The sequence below is a fragment of the Grampus griseus genome (genome assembly GCF_964374135.1).
Source record: "Grampus griseus genome assembly, chromosome: 4".
NCBI classification, from domain to species: Eukaryota; Metazoa; Chordata; class Mammalia; order Artiodactyla; family Delphinidae; genus Grampus; species Grampus griseus.
Genome location: NC_138997.1, coordinates 12,799,118 through 12,812,754, shown reverse-complemented (window position 1 = coordinate 12,812,754; position 13,637 = coordinate 12,799,118). Strand labels below are relative to the sequence as shown.

The 13,637-nt window shown below is 38.7% G+C and overlaps 1 protein-coding gene across 1 annotated transcript in view; it reads right to left on the bottom strand.

Annotated features, from left to right (window-relative positions):
• The window catches only part of LOC309821811 (pseudouridylate synthase TRUB2, mitochondrial-like), a gene marked incomplete at both ends in the record, with an annotated part of 29,293 nt that extends 17,628 nt beyond the window's left edge, over positions 1–11,665 (bottom strand). Inside the window, 2 exons of the mRNA XM_082653297.1 lie at positions 7,938–8,359; positions 11,633–11,665. Of these exons, the coding sequence (XP_082509423.1) occupies positions 7,938–8,359; positions 11,633–11,665 (455 nt within the window). The remainder of the gene's footprint in view (positions 1–7,937; positions 8,360–11,632) is intronic.
• Positions 11,666–13,637: the final 1,972 nt, after the last annotated feature.

Below are 13,637 nucleotides of genomic sequence, written 5' to 3'. Positions count from 1 at the left end.
CCTACCTCAAGAAACAAGAAAAATCACAAATAAACAACCTAACCTTACACCTAAATCAATTAGAGAAAAAAGAACAAAAACCCCCCCAAAGTTAGCAGAAGGAAAGAAATCATAAAGATCAGAACAGAAATAAATGCAAAAGAAGTGAAGGAAACAATAGCAAAGATCAAGAAAACTAAAAGCTGGTTCTTTGAGAAGATAAACAAAATTGATAAACCATTTGCCAGAAGCATCAAGGAAAAAAGGGAGAAGACTCAAGTTAATAGAATTAGAAATGAAAAAGGAGAAGTATCAACTGACCCTGCAGAAATAAAAAGGATCATGAGAGATTACTACAAGCAACTATATGCCAATAAAATGGACAAACAGGAAGAAATGGACAAATTCTTAGAAAAGCACAACCTTCCTAGACTGAACCAGGAAGAAATAGAAAATATAACCAGACCAATCACAAGCACTGAAATTGAAACTGTGATTAAAAATCTTCCAACAAACAAAAGACCAGGACCAATGGCTTCACAGGCAAATTCTCTCAAACACTTAGAGAAGAGCTAACACCTATACTTCTCAAACTCTTTCAAGATATAGCAGAGGGAGGAACACTCCCAAACTCATTCTATGAGGCACCATCACCCTGATACCAAAACCAGACAAAGATGCCATAAAAAAAGAAAACTACATACCAATATCACTGATGAATATAGATGTAAAAATCTTCAACAAAATACTAGGAAACAGGGCTTCCCTAGTGGCGCAGCGGTTGAGAGTCTGCCTGCCAATACAGGGAACACGGGTTCAAGCCCTGGTCTGGGAAGATACCACATGCCGCGGAGCAACTAGGTCCGTGAGCCACAACTACTGAGCCTGTGCATCTGGAGCTTGTGCTCCGCAACAAGAGAGGCTGCAACAGTGAGAGGCCCATGCACCACGATGAAGAGTGGCCCCCGCTCGCCGCAACTAGAGAAAGCCCACTCACAGAAACAAAGACCCACACAGCCAAAAAAAAAAAAAAAATACTAGGAAACAAAATCCAACAACACATTAAAAGGATCATACACCATGATCAAGTGGGGTTTATCCCAGAATGCAAGGATTCTTCAATTTACGCAAATCAATCAATGTGATAAACCATATTAACAAACTGAAGGAGAAAAACCATACGATCATTGCAATAGATGAAGAGAAAGCTTTTGACAAAATTCAACAACAAAATTTTTATTTATGATAAAAACTCTCCAGAAAGTAGACATAGAGGGAACTTACCTGAACATAATAAAGGTCATATATGACAAATCCACAGCCAACATCGTTCTCAATGGTGAAAAACTGAAACCATTTCCTCTAAGATCAGGAACAAGACAAGGTTGCTCACTCTCACCACTATTATTTAACATAGTTTTGGAAGTTTTAGCCACAGCAATCAGAGAAGAAAAAGAAATAAAAGGAATCCAAATTGGAAAAGAAGAAGTAAAACTGTCACTGTTTGCAGATGACATGATACTATACATAGAGAATCCAAAAGATGCTACTAGAAAACTACTAGAGCTAATCAATGAATTTGGTAAAGTAGCAGGATACAAAATTAATGCACAGAAATCTCTTGCATTCTTATACACTAATGATGAAAAATCTGAAAGAGAAATTAAGGAAACACTCCCATTTACCACTGCAACAAAAAGAATAAAATATCTAGGAATAAATCTACCTAAGGAGACAAAAGACCTGTATGCAGAAAATTATAAGGCACTGATGAGAGACATTAAAGATGATACAAACAGATGGAGAGATACACCAAGTTCTTGGATTGGAAGAATCAACATTGTGAAAATGACTATACTACCCAAAGCAATCTACAGATTCAATACAATGCCTATCTAACTACCAATGGCATTTATCACAGAACTAGAATAAAAAATTTCACAATTTGTATGGAAACACAAAACACCCCGAATAGCCAAAGCAATCTTCAAAAAGAAAAATGGAGATGTAGGAATCAAGTGCCTGAACTTCAGACTATACTACAAAGCTACAGTAATCAAGACAGTATGGTACTGGCACAAAAACAGAAATATAGATCAATGGAACAAGATAGAAAGCCCACACACATATGGTCACCTTATTTTTGATAAAGAAGGCAAGAATATACAATGGAGAAAAGACAGGCTCTTCAATAAGTGGTGCTGGGAAAACTGGACAGCTACATGTAAAAGAATAAAATTAGAACACTTCCTAACACCGTACACAAAAATAAAGTCAAAATGGATTAAAGACCTAAATGTGAGGCCAGAACTATAAAACTCTTAGAGGAAGACATAGGCAGAATACTCTATGACATAAATCATAGCAAGATCCTTTTTGACCTACCTCCTAGAGAAATGGAAATAAAAACAAAAGTAAACAAATGGGACTTAATGAAACTTAAAAGCTTTTGCATAGCAAAGGAAACCATAAACAAGATGAAAAGACAACTCTCAGAATGGGAGAAAATATTTGCAAATGAATCAACTGACAAATGATTAATCTCCAAAATATACAAGCAGCTCATGTAGCTCAATATCAAAAAAACAAACAACCCAATCCAATGGCCGGAATCTAAATAAACATCTCTGCAAAGAAGATATACAGATGGCCAACAAACATGTGAAAGGATCCTCAACATCGCTAATCAATAGAGAAATGTAAGTCAAAACTACAGTGAGGTATCACCTCACACCAGTCAGAATGGCCATCATCAAAAAGTCTACAAAGAATAAATGCCGGAGAGGGTGTGGAGAAAAGGGAACCCTTGCACTCTTGGTGGGAATGTAAACTGATACAGCCACTATGGAGAACAGTATGGAAGTTTCTTAAAAAATTAAAAATAGAATTACCATATGACCCAGCAATCCCACTACTGGGCATATACCCTGAGAAAACCATACTTCAAAAAGAGTCATGTACCACAATGTTCATTGCAGCACTATTTACAATAGCCAGGACATGGAAGCAACCTAAGTGTCCACCAACAGATGAATGGATAAAGAAGATGTGGCACATATATACAATGGAATATTACTCATCCATAAAAAGAAACGAAATTGAGTTATTAGTAGTGAGGTGGATGGACCTAGAGTCCGTCATACAGAGTGAAGTAAGTCAGAAGGAGAAAAACAAATACCACATGCTAACACATATATATGGAATCAAAAAAAAAAAAAGAAAGGTTCTGATGAACCTAGGGGCAGGACAGGAATAAATATTCAGATGTAGAGAATGAACTTGAGGACACAGGGAGGGGGAAGGGTAAGCTGGGACAAAGTGAGAGAGTGGCATGGACATATATACTACCAAATGTAGAATAGATAGCTAGTGGGAAGCAGCTGCATAGCACAGGGAGATCAGCTCGGTGCTTTGTGATCACCTAGAGGGGTGGGATAGGGAGGGTGGGAAGGAGACACAAGACAGAGGGGATATGGGGATATATGTATACATGTAGCTGATTCACTTTGTTATACAGCAGAAGCTAACACAAAAATGTAAAGCAATTATACTCCAATAAAGATGGTTAAAAAAAAAACTCTTAACAAATTAGGTATAAAAGGAATGTACATCAACATAATAAAGGCCATGTATGACAAGCCCAACGCTAACATCATACTCAATGGTGAAAAGCTGAAAGCTTTTCCTGTAAGATCAGGAACAAAACAAGGATGCCCAGTCTTGCCACTTTTTTTTTTCTTTTTTTTTGTGGTACGTGGGCCTCTCACTGTTGTGGCCTCTCCCGTTGCAGAGCACAGGCTCCAGACGTGCAGGCTCAACAGCCATGACTCACGGGCCCAGCCGCTCCGCGGCATGTGGGATCTTCCTGGACCGGGGCACGAACCCTTGTCCCCTGCATCGGCAGGCGGACTCTCAACCACTGCACCACCAGGGAAGCCCTTGCCACTTTTTTAATTCAATATAGTGGTGGAAGTCTTAGAGCAATTAGGCAAGAACAAGAAAAAAAGGCATTCAAATTAGAAAGGAAAAAGTAAAAATGTCACTATTTGCAGATGACATAATATTATATATAGAAAACTCTAAAGCATCCATAAAAACTGTTAGAACTAGTAAAAAATTCAGTAAAGTTGCAGGATACAAAATCAGCATATATAAGTCAGTTGCATTTCTATAAACTAAGCATGATATATCAGAAAGAGAAATTAAGAAAATAATTGCACTTACAATAGCATAAAAAAAAACCTAGGAATAAATTTAATCAAAGATAGGAAATATCTGTACACTGAAAACTATAAAATACTGATGAAAGAAACTGAAGATACAAATAAATGGAAAGATATCTCGTGTTCATGGATTGAAAAAATTAATATTGTGAAAATATCCATACTACCCAAAGCAATCTAGATTCAATCAAATCCTATTAAAATTCCAATGACGTTTTCCACAGAAATAGAAAAAAATTCTAAAATTCTTATGAACCACAAAGACCACAACTAGCCAAAGTAATCTTGAGCAAGAAGAACAAAGTTGAAGGCATCACACTTCCTGGTTTCAAAATATTCTACAAAAAAAGCTATAGTAATAAAAACAGCATGATACTGGCATAAAATCAGACATATAGAAAAATGAAACAGAATAGAGAGCCCAGAAAGAAATCTACTCACTTATGGTCAACAGATTTTCAACAAAGGTGTCAAGAACTTACAATGGGGAAAGGACAGACTTTGCAATAAGTGCTGTGAGAAAACTAGTTTTCTACATGCAGAAGATTGAAATTGGACCCTTGTCTTACTCCATATGTAGTTAGAAACTTAAATATAAGACCTGAAACTATAAAACTATTAGAAGAAAACGCAGGGGAAAAGCTTCTTGACATTTGTCTGGGCAATGTGGTTTTTTTTTTGTATATGACCTCAAAACTGCAGGCAACAATAATAGACAAACGGGATTGCATCAAATTTAAAAGCTTCTTCACAACCAAGGAAACAACAGAGTGAAGAAACAACGTATGGATTGTGAGAAAATATTTGCAAACCATACATTTGTTAAGGGGTTAATATCCAAAATATGTAAAGAACTCAAACAACTCAATAGCAAGAAGACAAATAACTTGATTAAAAAATGGGCAACAGACCTAGATAGACATTTCTCAAAGGAAGACACACAAATGGCCAAGAGATATATGAAAAGATGCTCAACATCTCTAATCATCAGAAAATGCAATTCAAAACTACAATGAGATATCACCTCACTTCTGCTAGGATGTCTAGTATCAAAAAGACAAGAGATAGCAAAGGCTGGCAAGGATGTAAAGAAAAGGGAATCCCTGTATACTGTTGGTGGAAATGTAAATTGGTACAATCATTATGGAAAACAGTATAGAGACTGCACAAAAAATTAAAACAAGAACTGCCATATGACCCAGCGATCTCGCTTCTGGGTATATAACCAAAGGAAATGAAATCATGATCTTGAAGAGATATCTGTATTCCTATGTTCATTGCAGCATTATTCACACTAGCCAAGATATAGAAAAAACCCAAGTGTCCATTGATGCGTGAATGGATAAAGAAGATATGGTATATAAATACAATGGCATATTATTCAGCTATGAGAAAGAAGGAAATCCTGCCTTTTGTGAAAACATGTATAAACCTGGAGGACATTATGCTAAGTGAAATAAGCCAGACAGAGAAAAGCAAATACTGTATAATCTCACTTATACATGGAATGTAAAAAAATAAAAAATGTTGAACTCATAGAAGCAGAGAGTCAAATGGTGGTTGCCAGGGTCTAGCAGGGAGGGGAAGAGGTGGGGGAAGTGGGAAGATGTTGGTCAAAGGGTACAGAGTTGCAGTTACGTTGGATGAATAAGCCTAGACATTAATGTACAGGCATGATGACTAAACTTAATAATACTGTATTGAACACTGGAAATACGCTAAGAGAGTAGATTTTAGGCGAACTCATCACACACAAAAATGGTAACTATGTAAGGAGATGACATGTTAATTAACTTGACTGTAGTAATCATTTCACCATGTATTTGTACATCAAATCATCCTGTTGTACAGCTTAACTATATATGGTTTTTATTTATTTTTTCTAATTTAATTTCTGTTGGAGTATAGTTGATTTACAATGTTGTATTAGTTTCAGGTGTACGGCAAAGTGAATCAGTTATACATATACATATATCCACTGTTTTTTAGATTCTTTTCCCATATAGGCCATAACAGAGTATTGAGTAGAGTTCCCTGTGCTATACAGTAGGTCTTTATTAGTCATCTATTTTATATATAGTAGTGTGTATATGTCAATCCCAATCTCCCAATTTATCCCTCCCTCCCTTGTCCTCTGGTAACCATAAGTTTGTTTTCTACATCTGTAACTCTATTTCTGTTTTGTAGATAAGTTCATTTGCACCCTTTTTTTTAGCTTCCATATATACGGAAGCTGTTTAATATATTTTCCAGACTAAATCTTAGTTAACATACAGATAGCATTTTAATATTTAGATATTATAAAGGAATTTTTTAAAACCTAAGTTTAAGAATGGAAGGTTTTAATGTCTAAACCGTCATAATGAAGTATAACTGGGAACTCATAACACTGAAGAAATGTTATATGATGCTAACTCTAAGCATCACAACGGGATCCAAAAGCTGTAAGTGCAGGAGTCTAAGAATGATTTATATTTATCTTGTTACTAACCACAAACTACAGGACCGAATAACTAATGTAATGCATTGAACAAAGACATTTTATGGTTTTACGAAGATTAAGATTTGGACCCCATGCAGCCACATTGTTGTAATATGTTTCTTTAACAATGTCTATATAAAACTTTTGTTTGTAGGCATGACAGGCAAACTACAACTCACTGGAGTTTCAAATAGTAGCTGCATAAATATTTGTTGCATGAATGTAAGTCCTAAGTAGGTAGGTAGGTAGGTAGATATAATTGAAACAATTTCTAGTATTTTAGGTCTGTTTATATTTTCTTGATTTCTTCATTCCAATTTATGTTGTTCATTACAGTGAATTTATGTTTCATCTTTTTCTGCTAGTGAAGTAACTTTTAACATCCTAAAGACAAGTGCTTTTGAAAATGCATTATTGGCACTGCTTTTCCTCCTAATGCCTTCTATTTATGTTTCATATCAGAGCTTGCAAATTATTTTTTGTGCTTTGATTTTAACAACTCTATTGTTAAAAGTAAGCAATATATTGTAAGTTCCATTTTATAGATAAGGAGACAGATTCAGAAATATTAAGTGAGATAAATTTTCATTAGAACCAAAATCTTCTGATTCTCAGACAAGTTTTTTCCTAATAACAATCTAGGTCAGCATTTCTGTAAATTCAATTGTGGTGATGCTTCTATTGGGTCAGCCAAATGTTTGTTCGGGTTTTTGTAACATCGTACGGAAAAACCTGAATGAACTTTTTTGGCCAACCCAATATATATGCATGTAAGATTTTCTAGGTAGCCATAAGAGAGCATAATTTGGATGAAAACCAGTTAGATTTTTATATACAATAGTTTTATGTGTAATTAGAAAGCAGCGAATATATTTATGCAGGCCTTTTCTTAAACCAGGAATAAAATGTCTTTAACCACTTCTATTTTTTTATTTTAAATTAATTAATTAATTTCTGTATTTATTTTTGGCTGCGTTGGGTCTTCGTTGCTGTGCGCGGGCTTCCTCTAGGTGCGGTGAGCAGGGGCTACTCTTCGTTGTGGTGCATGGGCTTCTCATTGTGGTGGCTTCTCTTTGTTGCAGAGCATGGGCTCTAGGCACGCGGGCTGCAGTAGTTGTGGCTCATGGGCTCTAGAGCACAGGCTCAGTAGTTGTGGCGCATGGGCTTAGTTGCTCCGCGGCATATGGGATTTTCCCGGACCAGGGCTTGAACCCGTGTCCCCTGAATTGGCAGGCGGATTCTTAACCACATACCTCGTCTTCTCCACCAGCCGCCCGTCCTCACAGAAGTCGTCTGTGGCTTTGCCCCGGAGGCCGTGTACTGTGTAATCCTTGGTGAGGTGAGCGTTGTACATGTCGGTGAGGAGCCTTCGTCCACGTCCCACGCCGAGCACAAGCACCCCAGGCGCCTGGGCATCCAGTCGGTGCCCCATGCCAATCTTCAGGCTGGTGAATGCTGGTCCACGTACCAGCGGATGGTCGATGAGGGTGGGCACACTGGTGGCTGTGAGGGTCAGCTCCTTCTCTTCACTGCCTTCCACGGGGTCCAGCAGGAAGCGAGCACGATGTTCAGAGGCAAGACGCTTCCCAGCACTGAGACCTTTCAAAAGCTGCAGCTCCACAGTATCGCGCAGATACTTCCACTTTAGCCCCGGGGCTTGTAGGCGGTGAAGAGCCTATGCAGCCACGCCAGGCTGGCTAACCCCATGCCTGAAGCCCGCGACCCGGGCTCGCGGAAGAGCTGAACCCGCAACCACTTCTATTTCTTTAAAAATTAAAATTCACTTATTTACTATATTGAGCTCCTCCTGCCTCTGTGCTAGACAGCATGCTACAATATACACACACAACAACGAGCACGCACACACACAGACACACCAATGTATCATAAAGTTTCCCTGCTCTCTTACTTCAGAAGCTGGTCTGTTACCACATCAGAAACCACATCAGAAAGAGGCAGATGGGTGGGTGCTGAACTGAGCATCAAAGGAACCTGATTAAGAAACTGGTACCGCCGGGCTTCCCTGGTGGCGCAGTGGTTGAGAGTCCGCCTGCCGATGTAAGGGACGCGGGTTCGTGCCCCGGTCCGGGAAGATCCCACATGCCGCGAAGCGGCTAGGCCCGTGAGCCATGGCCGCTAAGCCTGTGCGTCCGGAGCCTGTGCTCTGCAACGGGAGAGGCCACAACAGTGAGAGGCCCGCCTACCGCAAAAAAAAAAAAGGTACTGGAAAAGGAGATCTAATATCATAAGTCAGTCTGCTCTCCTGGCGTGGTATAATTTCTGCTCAGGGAAACAGTCAACAACAGCAGACAATTCAGGTTGAAGTGACAGGTGTGCAGGAGAGCAGAGAGATAGAGAATCAGCTGTAGGCAATATTCATGTGATTCCCTGCAGGCATTCACTGGAGGACTAAACGAGATTATATATGTAATGGGATTTGGGAAGGATATGGCCTAGTTTTAAATAACAACGAGTTTTTAAAAAAATTTAAATCCCATATGAGGAATTGTTTAACTTCTGTGTTGTGGACTTCTTTCTCCCTGAATCCACACCCACTAATTCTTTTACATATATTTTTCTTCTCAAAGTTAAAGAGTTATTTTTATAAAAAAGCTAAAAATCATTTGCTCACAACTGAAGAAAGCTACTCCAAAGGCTTGAGTTCCATAAACAAGGTATTTCTCTCTTTTTTTCCCCCCCTTTTGCGGTACGCGGGCCTCTCACCGCTGCGGCCTCTCCCGTTGCGGAGCACAGGCTCCGGACGCGCAGGCCCAGCGGCCATGGCTCACGGGCCCAGCCGCTCCGCGGCACTTGGGAGCCTCCTGGACCAGGGCAGAAAGCCGCGTCCCCTGCATCGGCAGGCGGACTCTCAACCACTGCGCCACCAGGGAAGCCCCAAGGTATGTCTCTTTATCTGGTGGCAGCAACTTGATTTCTAGGCATAAATTCTCATATAATGGTAACACAATATACAAAAGTTTTACTGTTATGGCATTGATTGTTGGGATATTGTTTAAAATTCTAACTACATGAGAATTCTGCTTAATGAGATCCTGTGAGAGATATTTTAATCCCCAGTGCTAGGAAAAGATGTACTTGAACTAATCAACCAGAATATTTAAATCTCATAGACACGGAATTTTTTTTTAATGGCCATCAACACACCTTTAATATACAACTCTCACAAAACAGATAGCACTAAAGTACAGTATAGACTGATCTGGGCTAGGTGGTGGGCCCGGCTTCTCTGGTAGTAATAATGTAAGTGGAATGGAGACTTCCGGGCACTATTTAACACTTTTGCAGCTCATCTGCACCATTCATGGACACTGAATTTTGAATTCATCATATCTAGTTCTAGGAAATCAAGGAATTCTGTGGCTAAACTCCAGCATTTGAGTAAGAACCTAAGATTTCCAGTAATTAACTTCACCCTTGCCCTCATCTTACTATCCTACTTTTTCTTGCCCTGATTTTTTCTATTCATTTTCTATTCCATTGTATGCATTATTTCTGCAAAGTGTCAATTATTTTTAATGATATTGTATGTGTGTGTGTGCATATATACAAAATTCCATTGCAAATCTGTGGGATAATAATTATGTTCATTTTATAATAAGGAAACTGAAGTCCGGACTTGCTGTATGTTTCATATGAACTAACTAGTTTCTAGAGAGCAATACATTCTTATTTCAGCAACAGTAAATGTTTAATAGAAATAGCCTCAACTTAGTTCTTCAGTGTGAGAAACTCCTTCAGGAAAGATGAGAACACTAAACAGCCTGTTGGTGGTAAATTATTTGCCCTCCATTCCATCCCCACCTCCCACCTCTCCAATCATGCAGCCCTGAAACTGCTGCTCTCTCATCGACACAAACTACTCTTCTCCAAGCATTGCCTCCACCTGACTTATTGCAGCTCTGATGCTCCCTAGCGGCCCAGCAGAGCCGTGGGTTTGATTCTTCCAAACCTTATAAACTTTACTCTCCAGAGGCCAGATTCGAAGTCTTTCTGCTCCTCATTCTATCTCCCAGATCATTACTGTATCCACCCACTGTCTCACAGAAACCCTACTCCTTTGAGGCTGATGCCATTTGCCCTCCATGACCAGCTCACTTTCTTTGTCAATGTCATCTATCACTGGACCACTCTCCGTTGTTCATCACACGCTGTGGCACCAGACTCACAGTCCTCTCTCTGTTCCGATTCCTGCCATCCCTGTAGATGGCTTCAATATCCACAGTGTTCTTTCAGTACTCTGGTTCTTCATTTCCTTACCCCCTCATCTCGATGGCCTTTTCTACTCCACCTCAGCCACCTCTTCCCATGGTCACACTGGATTTTTTAATCAACAAAATCACTGATATTCCAAATCAATGACTTAGATGTTGAGCAACCACAGCGCTCTCTCTCACCTTTCTGGCTTGCTTTTGCAACTATTCCCACCTTGGTAATCCCCTGACCTCTTTGGCCTCTCCAATAAAGGACCAATCCCCATATCTGTATCTTTCCCTCTAGGTTTAATTTTCTTCCCATTCAGTTTATTTTCCATGGTCGATAATTTTAAGAACAGTTTTGTCAATGCCACAAACTCTTGTTGCTCTGTCTTATCTCTTCTATCTGGCCAAAACCCTGCCAGTGTAATCCAACTCTTTACTTTTTCCGTATATTTATATGTACAACAGAACAACTATGGGAAAAATTCACAAGACAGCACATATCAGTACCACCAGAAATTTATGATCACCAGCTTCAACTGGGCTCTCAGCATGGCCCTGAAATCCTAGTGTGTTTTCCTAGGCAACTTGTTTTCTTGTTTGCTTAACTATTTCACATTTCTCAGTCTCCTAAATGCCTGTTATCCCATCTACCCTTTCAGCGCAGGTAATATCAAAACTATCACCTCCCTGTTACCTCCCAACCCTCACCTCTCCCTCAGCATTCTTACCTGATGCATCGGAAGAGAGTCCTCTTTTCTCATCTTGGCCAGTTTTCCGTGCCCAAGAATCCTTCTCTTGCCTTTCAACAATCTTACAGAATGGATTCTCCCTCTTAACCTGTGTCTCCAACCACTACTCTTAATGAGGATTTCTCATCAACATTTCAATTGGATCTACTCAGCTTAAAAGAAAATACCCTTTCCTCAACTACATGGCACATTTTAATATTAACATTTTCAGTATCATTAACAGTATTACTATCAGTACAATCTATAAAACTTTTTGAGGTACAGCCTCATCAACTTTCCTTTTCCTGTGCGCTAGAATCGAATTGCATGTAAAATAGTTTCAAGGTTACCTAGCACCCTACTGCCAGCAGGCAGCTCTGTGTCAAAAAGGGAAAAAGGAAACAGAACTACGAATTGTGAGAGTATAAGCTAAGAATTGGACCCAGGTTCCTGTCATTACTACTTATCCTGGTTGTATCTTAATAGTTACCACCTGAAAGCTTTCTGGCATTTCTACTTATTTTGTTTATACCTCAGTAGTTACCACCTGAAAGCTGTTTACTATCCAGTGAAGAAGAGGATATCCATGAAGGAACAAACAACTAAAACACTAAAATAAGTCAACAGTTCTTTCAAGGAGATTTCAAATGTGCCCCAGATCTATAAGGAGATGTTGGCTTGGGCTTGAAAAAATTTTTTTGTATTTTTTTAAAATTTAATTTTATTTATTTATTAATATAGTCAAAAAGGTAAGAGGGGAAGAAAATGGCAAGTACATTAAAAGAAACTACTGTTTTACCTTGATTTTCTGGAACTAGGGCAGAAAGAAAGGCTTTGAATATTACATGTCCAGAAAATATTGACATATATTATAAAATTAATATCTGTGCACACCAACCATCCCAACAAATAGAACATTATCCAGCTCTTGAAGGATATGTGAACAAATTTCCTTTTTCCCAGACATAATGTTGTTCTGATTTTCATGTTTATAATTTTTGTCATTTCCTTTCTTTTTTTGCTTGTTTTTTAAATTTTTGAATTTTATTTATTTTTTTATACAGCAGGTTCTTATTAGTCATCAGTTTTATACACATCAGTGTATAATATCAATCCCAATGGCCCAATTCAGCACACCACCATACCCACCCCGCATGGCTTTTCCCCCTTGCTGTCCATGCATTTGTTCTCTACATCTGTGTCTCAATTTCTGCCCTGCAAACCGGTTCATCTGTACCATTTTTCTAGGTTCCACATACATGTGTTAATATACGATATTTGTTTTTCTCTTTCTGACTTACTTCACTCTATATGACAGTCTCTAGATCCATCCACATCTCAACAAATGACCCAATTTTGTTCCTTTTTATGACTGAGTAATATTCCATTGTATATATGTACCACACTTTTATCCATTCGTCTGTTGATAGGCATTTAGGTTGCTTCCATGACCTGGCTACTGTAAATAGTGCTGCAGTGAACATTGGGGTGCATGTGTCTTTTTGAATTATGGTTTTCTCTGGGTATATGCCCAGTAGTGGGATTGCTGGATCATATGGTAATTCTATTTTTAGTTTTTTAAGGAACCTCCATACTGTTCTCCATAGTGACTCTATCAATTTTCATTCCCACCAACAGTGCAAGAAGGTTTCCTTTTCTCCACACCCTCTCCAGCATTTGTTGTTTGTAGATTTTCTGATGAGGCCCATTCTAACTGGTGTGAGGTGATACCTCATTGTAGTTTTGATTTGCATTTCTCTAATAATTAGTGATGTTGAGCAGCTTTTCATGTGCTTCTTGGCCATCTGTATGTCTTCTTTGGAGAAATGCCTATTTAGGTCTTCTGCCCATTTTTGCATTTGGTTGTTTGTTTCTTTAATATTGAGCTGCTTGAGCTGTTTATATATTTTGGAGATTAATCCTTTGTCCGTTGATTCATTTGCAAATGTTTTCTCCCATTCTGAGGGTTGTCTTTTCGACTTGTTTATTGTTTCCTTTGCTGTAC